Here is a 12,257-nt window from a genome sequence, read left to right on the forward strand (position 1 = left end):
GTGGTTAGTTTCATGTGTCAACTTGGCTAGGCTACAGTACCGAGTTATTTCATCAAACACTAACATAAGTGTTGCTATGAAGGCATTTCATAGATGTGGTAAACATCCACAATAGTTGACTTTAAGTGAAGGAGATCACCCTCAAAAATGTGGGTGGGCCTCATCCAATCAGTTGAAAGGCCTTAGGAATAAAAACTGAGGTTTCCCAGAGAAGAAATCCTGCCTCAAGACTGAAGCATCAACTCCTGCCTGAGTTTCCAGCCCGCAGACCTACTCTATAGATTTTGGGCTACAAGTTCTGGTATAGAGCGCTTGAGGGATGGGTTGGTGAAACAATCAGTAAGTTGATTAAATGCTCCTAACCCTGTAATTTTGTGCAGAGAGCAGGCTGTGCACCCTGTGGTTTGGAAATAATTGTTCTCAGATTTTCATTTTGACTGGACTGTTCAGGTTGCCCAAAGGGAAAAAAATTCCTAATTCTAATAAAATAAACTTTTTTATTCTATTAAAAAAATGCCCCACAATTGTGCAAGCCAAGTCCTTAAAATGAAATAAACCTCTTTGTATGTGGGGGTGTGTGTATCCTATTGGTTCTGTTTCTCTGGAGAACACTGACTGATACAGATGGACACTGAAATTAATATTAATATAGGAGAATTGTGGGTGGGAAGGTCCTCAGATCATGGGCCTCAGAATGGAAAGAAAAGGAAAGGACTGGAAATAGAGCTAACAGGAACGTGGCTGATGGAGTGGACACAGGGAGGGGGACTGAGGGAAAGATAACTGTTGCTGGTGGACCCATGTGGCTGAGGAGCTTGATTAGGACATGCTGAGTTTAAGATCCCTGGAGGATCTACGGGTCCTGATGGCCAAGCATCAGAAATCTGAGTCTAGAACTCTGAGCTGAAATCAGGGCTGGGCATTCCAGACTCAGGAGCAGATGGAGGTGCACCAAGGCCATAGGGGGGTGTGTGGTAACCCAGGGAGAAGTTTCAGGCAGCAAGGATGATAGAGGACAGGACCTTCATGAGAAGGCTCCCAAAGGGAGAACAGAGAGAGTGTGGAAGAGCTGTGGGGGCCACAGCAGCAGGGGCACTCAGGAGGCATGGGTTCTCAATGTCCGGTGCTTTGGAGAAGGAGCTGAAGTGTTGGAGAAGGTTTTGTTTGAAACTAGAAGTTTGCTTTGCTGTTAACCTCTGCTCTAAGGGGACTATTATATTGGTATAAAAAAGTAGAAGTTGATCAGTGAATGATAAATTCTTTGTAAGAATATTTTAATTTGAATTGCACAAGTGTATTGATTATCATATTCCAACTCCAGAAGGACCCATTAGTAGATCATAAAGTATCTAGTGGTCAGGCAGCAAATGTACTTCTCTAGGCCACATCTTGGATATACTCACCTATTTTGATGATGGATTCACATAAATGGCAATAGCAAGAAGACCCATGGAGACTCCCACACAGCAACAAACAGTAGTCTCCAGCTGTTACTATGTAACTGGGAGATCCTAACAGTATCTGAAGATGTTTCTATTCCTCCAACTTCCCATTAGTTGTAAACTCTTAAGCCACCTTACCTTCTGACTGTCTGTAAAATGTTGAATCGCTGCCTGAAATACTTCCTTCATTCTCCAGGTTCGCCTCAAAAAAGCTTCCTCCTGTAGGGGTGAAGGGAGAGAACACGATTATCAGATTTCTTCGGTGAGCGCTGAATTGGCAGATCACCATTACCTACTTTGATTAAGTTAGCCTTGCAAATAGGTTTGGGGAATCACTGGGTTCCACAGTAACGCTACAATTTTTGACCAGTCACGTTTTTCTTCTCACACTGATTCCTGATGTAGCATTGTTGCCAACTCCAGCTTTCTTCCAATACCTTCTGTGGAGGCAATGTGGAATCAAAGACAGAACGATGGACTGAAGTCAGACAGATGTGAGGTCAATTCCTGGACCTGCAAATTACGACCTTGAGCAAGTTAATCTGACTCAGTTTCCTTACTCGAAATAGAGGAACAGCAAGAGCGCCCTCCTCATAGTGGGTGATGAGACTGTGCATGTCTGGTCTTAGCTGCAGCCCATGAAATTGAGCCAAACAGCTGCCTTTAGCTGATGATTTAACTGTCACCATTCTCTTCTGTAGACGAGAGTCCATGGGAAACAAACCCAGAGTGAGACAAGGAAAGTAAGCCATGGCATTTGACTTTTTAAGGTCCACTGCTGCTTCTCAGTTCTTCTCTCTGTTGGAACATACAACCCTAGTCTTAGTTCCAGGCTGAGAAGAGCAGTTGGCTAAGCCCTTTTAATTGGAAATTTTTATTATATGTGTTCACATATTATTTCACCAAATGAGATCTCTAAAGATGGAGATGATGGATTTTCTTTTTTTAAATCACTGTATTGTATCCCCAGTACCCAAGATAGCACCTAGACAGCAGGTGGCTTGAAAAAAAATGTATTGAATTTGATGCTGGTGGAAAACATTGTTTGATAGAACCAAGAAAATAAATATGGTTCTAGATGCCTTAGCTCAAAAGGGGACAAGTGCCGCTGATGCCAAGTCAAACTAAGCAATAGGCCTTCAATACCTATAACACACGGTGCTTCCTTGGATGGGCTGCCATGGGGGCTCCCATGTGGGAGCTCTAAGGTAACTGCTGTGGGTACCTGTAGCAGGTTTAGTAGGCTTCTACCTTTGTGGAACAAGCTGTTGGTGTGCAGCCTGTCATGGTACTTCAGTCTGACCACGTACCATTCTCTGTGTTTATGTTTTTTGACCCGATTTTCAAAAGGCCTGCAGTCCTCTTATACTAGTCCTGTGACTTTGAGGAAGGGACCTTGTCTCCCTGGGTCTCAGTTTCCTCACTTATTAAATAAGACTTGAGGCTAAGTCACCTCCTCAGTTCCCAGGTTATACATCTAAGTGCAAATACTCCATGTGCAGCTGCCAGGTGCCTGGCCCTCAGCTGGCTCTGAGGGTACATCAGAGAGCAACGCCAGAAACCCTAGCTGCCCTGACAAACATGATAGTCTAGTGTGACAAGAGGTCACATATTGAGGTATATGGGGTAACTATTTGAGTTCAAAACTGATTTGGCTTGAACTAAAAGGCCTGACTTATGGCCTATCAAACATATGTTGTACATCTGCTTATCCGTTAAAGTAAAGAATGCACTCTCTTAACATAAGAATGCACACTTCCCCTCCTACATCCTATTGTTAATGCCCTATTGGTAATGCCCGCTGATATTAGTCCCTTTTCTGACATCAGGGTCATGTTGATCTTCTAATTTGCAACTGAATATCTCTGAAATCTTGAGGGAAATGTATCCTGGGTATGTTTAATGTATGTTCTTTGTTCTAAAAGATATAAGACGGTACTGAAACCCATGCTTCTCTGGAACGCCTTTAGTCTAAGGCCTTACTCGGTTATAATCCTCACTCTGCCTCATAATAAACTCACCCCAATTTTGATTGATAGGTTGGTTATGGATTATTTGTGTTGACAAGTGGGAGAGAACTCATTAATCAAAAATTTATATAAACAAATGTAAAATTATAGATATGTTAAGTGTTCTGATTGGGTGGTTCACAGAATCATGAAAGTGTTCAGCAGGGAAGACTGACCTAGACAGAGAGTAACCAGCCAAGGGGGTGTGGGGAGGTGGGTGAGGGTCCAGGGCAGAGCAAACAGCTTGCAGAGGGACAGGCAGTGGGGGCAGTAGGGTGCATCTGGGGACCTAACAAGAGGCAGTGTGGCTGGGCTGCAGACAGGAGAGGAAGCACGGCATGAGATGACCTGAAGCCAGAGAGCACGCAGGTCATGGCGGCCACATCAGTGTTGGGTCTTTATCCCAATAGCCACAAGAAGCCAGTAGAGGTTCCACAGAGGTGACCTGGCCCAGTTCTGTGCTTCCAAAAGTGCCCTCTGGCTGCTGTGTGGAGAACAGCTTGGAAGAAGGAGGAGAGAGTGGGTGTAAAATGAGGAAGTGCAGGAAATGGAAGCCATGAGGACAGCCTGCTTTCTGGAATGTACCTGTAGGGGAGGAAGACATTTCCTCTACCCTCTCTGGGTTCATCTGGCTGGAAAACAAATTAAATTCACAAGAGACAGAATAGCAGGAGAAAATTAAACAAAGCTTTATAACATGTATCCATGGGAGCAGCTCAGGCAAGCTGAGCAACTTGCCAAAATGGCTGAAGCCCCCACCTTAAATATCATCTTCAGCTAACAACAAAGGAGGATATTGGGGGTGGGGGAGTCAGTTACAGGAGGTTACCAGAAACAGGAGTAAGATTATCATGCAGATTTAAGTCCTTGCCTTTGGTATTGATTAAGAGTTTCTAGAGATAGTCATCCCCCTCTTCGGGTACAGAGAGGGAGGGACCTTTACAGATGGAGATTTCCCTTACAACTGTAAATATTTCTTAACAAAGGGTAAGCAAGTTCCACTCCTCAGAACCTCCTTCCCTGTCCCAGTTTATCAAAAGCAACAAGCCCCAAATAATCCTCATGCCAAAGAGACATTATCTTGGTGTGGCCAAGACCAGTCCCCCACATACCTATGATGGGAGAGAGCATGGCAGGGCAGGAAAGGGAGGAAAATATGCAGTCCCAGGAGGGTTTAGGAAACGGGAGAGACTGGAGTGTGTTTACAAATCAATAGGAAGGAACCAGCTCAGAGAAAGGTTGAATGGGCAAGGAGCAAGGGCTGAGTGACCTTGAGACCTTCCTGGAATGTGATGGGGATCAGATGTGGAGAACAAGGGGAGGGGCAGGCAACAAGAAGAGGGGACAGTGCCTCCACTTCAGCAGCTGAAGAGGGTGGATGGCCACAGACAGCGCTGGAAGGGGGAAGAAGAGGAAGTCTCTGCCTGGTCTACACTGCCTGCCTGTGAAGGAGGCAGCAAGGCCATCTGCTGAGAGAACGGGGAGGACGGTGAGGAGCAGGAGAGAGGAGAGGATCTGCGAACACCTTTGGGAGACTGAGCTGACCAGAGGACAAGCTCCGGTTTTGCATGATTTTAAATCCTCTAGTACAACACCTCTCCTTGTGTCCCTTTAAATTCACAGGTGAGAGGATCAGCGTCATTCAGGATGATGTGATTCTTCCACGGGCAGAGCAATGGAACTGTTCTGGGAAGCACTGATGCAGAGCAGCCCGCCGCCGTCACATCTATCCCGAGCTGGAGGACTCTGATTTCACGAGGCTCAGCATTTTCAAAAGACCGAGTTTGTCAGTTAAATCCCAGATGAAAGATGTAATAGACCCTTTCAAGAATTACGTCAAATATAGATTTAGAGTGTTAATAAATAAAAGCAGGGTTTATTTTCCCATTTTATTTATCCAATACTAAGAAAAAGCAAATATTATTCATCCAATTGTCTAGAGATTAGGTATATTAATCATGGCGACTTTTATCTTTTCATGTAGTGCTTCTTCGTAGGATAACTGTTAAAAATGTCATGCTGGATCAATTAGGTAAACAGGGGAGCACTCATTACCAATGGACATTATATTTTTTATAAACTTATTTACTTATTTATCTGACTTCTCCACTGGCCTGTTGGCTCTGAGATGGCAGTGTCATCCCCAACTCTTAAACCAGGTGGGCACATAGTAGGTGTGCAATAAATGTTTACTGAAGGAATTAATCAATCTTAGATAAATTTATCTGACAAAACTAATGGGTCTCTGTTGAGGCCTAACCTGGTCTCCTGATGGGGCTGCGGGAGGAATAAAGTTAGCTTGGGAGGGCAACGGAGGGCCTGATGGCCATGAAAGGTGCACATGTGATGGGTGACCTATAAAATTCTGTGGCATAAGTGAATTTTCAATGGACTGAGTGTTTTTATGGCAAACTACACTGTGCAGATGTTTCGTAGGTAAAAGCAGTTTTACTCTGAGAGTCCTGGAACACAGCACATGCCTTGCACACTGCAGATGTTGCCTATTGTGTTCTGACAATCAAAATTCTGAAAATAAGTACCCTTAGATGGAGTTGATGGAACCATCTTATTCAGAACTCTGCTGAACAAATTATAGTGAAGTACTAGCTGAGACTCTCAGTCTTGGCTCTCCCTTAAAATAACCCAGGGAGCTTTAAAAAATACCTGTGCCGGGCCCCCCTCCAGAGATTTGGGAGTAACTGACTGGGGGGTGGAAGGTGATCCTGGGCACTGGGATTTTTTCAAAGCTCCCTATGTGATTCTAATGTGTAGTCAGGATTGAGGATGGCAGGTGGTGAGCATCCAAGGGTGCTGAGTGGTAGGAAAAGCTAATGCTAGTCACTCCCCAGTCATCCACCATAACCAGCAGGCTGCTTAAGCACTGGGATATTTCTCCATACTTGAATTGTAACTAAATTTTGTAAGTTGTGTGTAGACTACATCTCACTATTTTATGATTACGGCTTTAGAGGTTTGAGTGCCATCTCAGAAACTGTCTCCTGTCTGCTTATCTTCACGTTTATTAAAAGGAAATCTCAGTTTAAATGGGGACACTAACCCTATTAAAGCGACAGATTCTAACACTTTTATGAAGTGACTTGGTACCCACAAAATGCTTTTTAGATTGAACTAGTGCAGTACTGAGGACATAAGACGTTCCTGGCATTGAGCCATGCTTTGGGAACACAGAGATAAAGATGCTTTTGCCTCTACATGGTCCAGCAGGAGAGCGGCTTTGTAAACCATCACCTGAATGCAGTGGGATAAGTGCTGTGACTGAGTCCCAGAGGAAAGAAGTGGTGAATCACAGAGGCCCCAGAACCCAAATCTGCTTCAATTGTGGCAGATAGTTATTCCCAGCAAATGATTCTCCTTTAAAAGTGACGCTTGAAAATTTCAAAACCCTGAGCTCACCCATTGGGATTCATATCCACCTGCTCCCCCTGTGGGGCCTTAGAGAGAAAGGGAGAGAAACAGGAATTGTGCTCTGTTCTACGGGATTCTCCACATGTGTTTGCTTTTTTTCTCAATTTGCATTAATCAGCAGAGAACACCTATGAGATCTGAATTTGGTGACATGTAAAGGGGTACATGAAACAGACCTGGGGATGTACAAGAGAGGAAAGAAAGGATGGGATGCAAATAAGTGAGCCAATTCTATCCTGGAAGTTTCTTGAGATATCTCTTTGGGCTGAAAAACTACTGTTAACACCATTACTTTAAGCTTTCTTTCTTGCCTCTATTCCTGGAGAAAATTTTTAGAAAACTCTTAAAGAGAAGATAAAAATAATACGTGGAAACCTTCAGCACTGCTCTCTTGGTTATGGGCTTCCTGAGTATTTTGAAAGACAGAGATTCTAACAACTCTACACCACAAAAGGCCCTAATGATTTTGTGTGTGGAATGCTTCCATCCTATTTTCCCCCTTGACTCAGTGGCTGGCACATTTTTAGATAAGACACAACCGCAGACTTTATTGAGAATACAACAATGTAAAATAATGAGGGTGAAAAACCTCCAAATGAGATGGATGGGATTTTTTTTTTCTTCCCTCTTTCTCATGGATAAAAAGCATTTACCTGCGTCAGCAAAGTCATGAAAAAAATCCGCCTCTAGACAAAAAACACCAGTCTTTTTTGGAGGACGTGCTGTTCATACTCTGACAACCATTTCTTCCTACTGGCTGGTCTAACGGAACTAAAGAATACAATTTTGCGTTCTAATTACATTGGTTGTCTTAACTGATTAAAAACAGCATAGGTAGGACTCATCTTCCAGCTTCCTAGGAGGAAGCTGATACTTTTCTAACTCTCCCATTACATCAAATTCTGGGCTTGGTATGAAAAGAATTTTGAGTAGGAAGGAAGGGGAGTGGAGGGCATATCCTCTGAGTGCAGACCTAGTCTACACAACCAAACAAAGATGACTCGCCAATGTTTTAATCATGAGGGGAATATGATCAGGAATCTTTAGTTTCTAAGGACCCAGAATTAAAATGTCCACAATTTGTAGAAGTACTTTGGTCTTCCCAACTCATAACATTTTCAGCTCAGTGAGGATGCTGGAACCAAAAGACTCAAAACTTAACAGAATCTTTGGTATATGTCCTTCTACTTCTGCTCCTCATTAGAGCCAGACGTTTAAGCAACTTTCTCTGTCCCAGGTGAGCGTGCCCCGGCATACAGGGCCTCCAAGCTAGGCCTTCTTCCATCCCACCAGCCCACCAAAGACTCCCAGAGCAGCAGGCACCCGGTGTACCTAGAATGTCGAAGCACGCTCCACTCTCCAACCGGTGTTTCCTGTACAGGTTCTTCAGGACCTTGGCACTGCCAAAGCGTTTGAAACGGCTCTTCACATTATTGTAGAACCATTCCAGAGACTGGGTTCTCAGAAGCCTGAAGAAAACACAGAATTAGAAAACAAAACATTTGCATTAAAAAATAGAATTATTAAATAATGGTTTGGAAGGACTGCCACAATACTTTGTAGCTCCTTCCACCAATATGTGGAGTTTATTTCTCTACTCCTTGAATCTGGGCTGGCCACCTGCTCTGACCATAGAGTGGTGGAAGTGATGCTGTGGAGTCTTGAACCCTGTACCTTCCTCTCTTGCTGCTCTTGGAAGTCCCGCAACCCATCACCATGTGAACAAGCCCAAACTAGCCTTTGGGATGACAAGAGACACTTGGCCCAATCACCCCTCCTGCCCCAGCCAATACCCAGCCAACCCCTAGAAGGTGAGTAAGGCCATCCACTGCCAGTTGACTGGAGATGCATGGGTGACCCTAGGTAAGACCAGCAGAAGAACCGTCACTTGAGTCCATCCAAAGAGCAAGCTGATAAATGCTTGCCATTTGAAGCTGCTGATACATTTGTTTAATAGCAGGCTTTATATTTGACACTCTTCCTGCATTAACAACATTTCTAATTCATCTTGGGAAAATAAAAAGCACAAGTGAGACACCGGGCCCTACAGCAAGATTCTCCAGCCTCTTACTCACTCAGCCTGAAGCGCTGTGGGGAAGCAGTCCCCCGGTCAGGGCTGTAGCGGTCCAGACAAAACACTGACCTGATTCTTCTCTTTTCTGCCTGGCGAGAGCATATTTCTAAATCCTTCCATTTCAAGAACAGCTTTTGTTGTTATTTTTCTTATTATGAATGTAATAATGCATGCTCATTTTAGAAAATTCAGAAGAGCAAAATGAATATAAATGTGTCTAATTCAATGGAGGAACAAGCACACATTTAGCTGCTCTTCTTCCCCAGACGCCAGTGAAATGTGAGAAGACATCCAAAGGGAAAGAAATCTATAAAAGTGAAGATTAGAGGACAGAACAGAATCAGAGATTTTGACAGATTTCTGGAAAACTGAAAGTGAGTGAGAGCATAAAAATAACAGAATATTGTCCCTCAAAACAGACAGAAGAGGGGGAGGTCCAATTCGAAGTTGGCTGGTGCAGAGAGCAGGACTGGGTTATGAGACAGTATTCAGAAAGCTGGTTTAATGGCTGTGTAGACAACAGTGAGGGCTCTTGGCCCCATCCCTATTGCAAACAAATGGACAATCGATCCAACAATGCTTTGTCTTAGGACAAAAATAGAAAGCAGTTCTCTAAGAAAATTGAGCAATCTACTTGAGGAGGCCTAGGACTTCAATACAGGGGTTACCACCTTGCAGGGAAGCCCTCCTTGTTTGGCACTGGGGGAGCCCCCACATGCCTGCCCACCAGGTCCTATCCATGTACCCCAAAGTCAAGCCTGCTAGTTGCCTTCCTGGCTTACACACTTGGAGCTCTCTGCACAAATGTCACTGCCTTTGGGAGGCCTTTCCTGACCACCCTAGCTGAAATACCACCATCACGCCAACACATCTTCTGTCCTGTTACTCTCACACTCCCCTCATATTTCTACAGAGTGATTCTCTGTACCTGTTGCTTAATTATCTGTAACTCATTATACATGATAATACACTAATATGTGAATTAACCACTACTTGTTAAATTGTTTATTATCTATTTCCCCCTTTCCAACAGAACACAAGTTCACGGAAGGCAGGTTTTTCCCCACTCCTGTACCCCAAGTTCCTAGACCACTGCAGCGCTCATAGTTGACACTAAAGAAAAGCTGGGACATGATGGACGGTCACTGTTTTAAACCTGTTTTTTTCACTTAACATTCCTGATTGACTTTAAGTTGTTGAATAGTCTTCCCCCACAGCATTCTTAGTAGTTTGCGAGTTCTCTATAGTATGAACACAGTGTTCTTTATACAACTGATCTCCCATCTTTGGACACTGAATTCGTCCCAATTATTTTGTTATTAAAAACAAGTCTGTGATGCATATGTTGGCAGCTAAATGATTTCACATGTCTAGGACCGTGGATTCTAGAAGTAGAATTGCTGAGTTCAAAGACGCCAGCCTTTCAGGAAGCTTGTAGCAATTTCACTCCTCACCCGTGATGGTGTGAGATTCTAAAGTCCTCCAAGTGGCCTCACGTTGAAAAGAAATCCCTGAAGGAGGGGCCAATTGCTCCATGGCAAAGCCCACTTCCAGCCTCCAGTGCAGCACAGGAAGGAGGAGAAAAGGGGAGAAAGCAAGCATCATCGCCTCCACTCTGGTTTGGGAGACAAGATGGCATTTAGAGGCTTGTCTTCTTCATTGAGGGAGAAAGGCAGCTATAAAACAGAATGCACCAAACATATCATCCCTTTTATATAAAACTGCACTGTATCATCAGTATCATTGCTATTAATAAAAACGAATGGAATTATTTGAGTGCTTGCTTTGTCTTCAGCACTGTGCCCAAAGCTTTCCTTGAATCACTGTATTTAATTCTCCTGGAGTACAGTGCAGTGGGTAAGGGCATGGGGTCTGAGACAGGCTGGGACTGCCCAGGCTCTGGCATTTACCACCCATGTGGTCGTGAACAAATGACTCAATTCCTCTAAGCCTCAGTTTCTTCATTTATAAGATGGGTATGATGACAGTGCTGGTTACCTTATAAGGCAGTTTTGAGGATTAAATGAAATAACGCAAGCAATAAGGTATCTGGCACAATGTGAGGGCTCAACAGTTTTTTTTGACAACTACACGGATGAGTTCCATTTCTATGGATGAGCAAATCAAGATGTAGTCAGATTATCTTGCCCAAAGGAGCAAGTGCCTGAGCAGAGATTCAAAAATGGGACCTCAACCACGCACACGCGCTAGTCACAGGCACCCAATGTGAAGAGCGACTGGCTCTCTCCAGTGTATTTGCCTATAGCATTTTAATCTATTACAGTAAGTGTCTGTCATTTTTATAAACAGAAAAACCCATAAAGCTATTTTCAGAATTTAGAATAATATAGCAGAAAAGAAAAAAAATATGGAAGACTTTGTCCTTGGAAATCATAACCTCTGGGCTTATGATTTATTTGATAGCTTTAAAAGCACAAAAGAAATATGACTCTGGAAGAGAAATATTTTCCGGGCTGCCTCTCCACACCCTGCCCTGCTCTCTGAGCAGCTGACCGCCAGGAAGGACCTGAGCGGGAAGCTCAGCAGCTGAGCGGGTCTATGCTATTGGTGGGGGATAGTTGTTACTGCACTCCTCATTCTTCTGGAAAAAGGGCATTTCCTTCCCTTTTGGGACACTCATCCCTCCTCCCCAACTGAGTCTATGTTATTCTGGAAAGGCTGGCCTCACTCGCTGGCAGCCATGGGGGTGGTCACATGACCAGACCTGTCAAACAGGGTCAAGGTGTGCTTGCTTTCGGAAAGAGGTGCTCCCTTTCTGCTGGACTGGCCCCATGGCAGAATGAAAGCCTGGGGCTTTTGGGGCCATCTTTGCCATCACTTGGGGATATTTGTGGCTCTCTGAATAACAGCAGATCTGACAGTGGGAAGGGACAGGATTCTCTCGACATGCTTTGAACACCTGGATCTACTTAAGCCTGAAGTCAACCCTTGAACTTTTCCATCACATGAGCCATCATTTAAACCTTTTTGAGTTGGGTCTCTGTTATTTGTAACCAAGAGTCCTAATACTTCAAGTACGTCGTAGGATGAGTTCTCCATTCCCTGGTTATATCAACTCTACGGCATTCAGAAGCACTTGAATGACCTCTAATATGGAATACTCAGCTTGCTTGAGCCTCAGAGTGGAATCAGGGCACTGCCCTGGGGCTGCTGGGAGGATGTCACCGAATCCTTAGAGAATGAGCGTCAGAACCACAGCCCGATTTGGATAGCAGAAAGCTTTTCCTTAAGAAGTGATGTGTTTTAGATTATGTTTTGACTTAGAGTTAATGTGGAAAGCTTTTC

General features: G+C 44.0%; 1 protein-coding gene across 9 annotated transcripts in view; it reads right to left on the reverse strand.

Moving 5' to 3' along the window:
• MYRIP (myosin VIIA and Rab interacting protein) overlaps window positions 1-12,257 on the reverse strand; it is a 340,832-nt gene that overhangs the window by 80,958 nt on the left and 247,617 nt on the right. For all 9 annotated transcript variants that reach the window (XM_070577185.1, XM_070577181.1, XM_070577182.1 and 6 more), the window contains 2 exons: window positions 8,210-8,346; window positions 1,581-1,661 (listed from right to left, as the gene is read on the reverse strand). In XM_070577185.1, coding sequence (XP_070433286.1) covers window positions 1,581-1,661; window positions 8,210-8,346 — 218 coding nt within the window. The remainder of the gene's footprint in view (window positions 1-1,580; window positions 1,662-8,209; window positions 8,347-12,257) is intronic.

This window comes from Equus przewalskii, chromosome 15 (genome assembly GCF_037783145.1).
Source record: "Equus przewalskii isolate Varuska chromosome 15, EquPr2, whole genome shotgun sequence".
Lineage (NCBI taxonomy): Eukaryota > Metazoa > Chordata > Mammalia > Perissodactyla > Equidae > Equus > Equus przewalskii.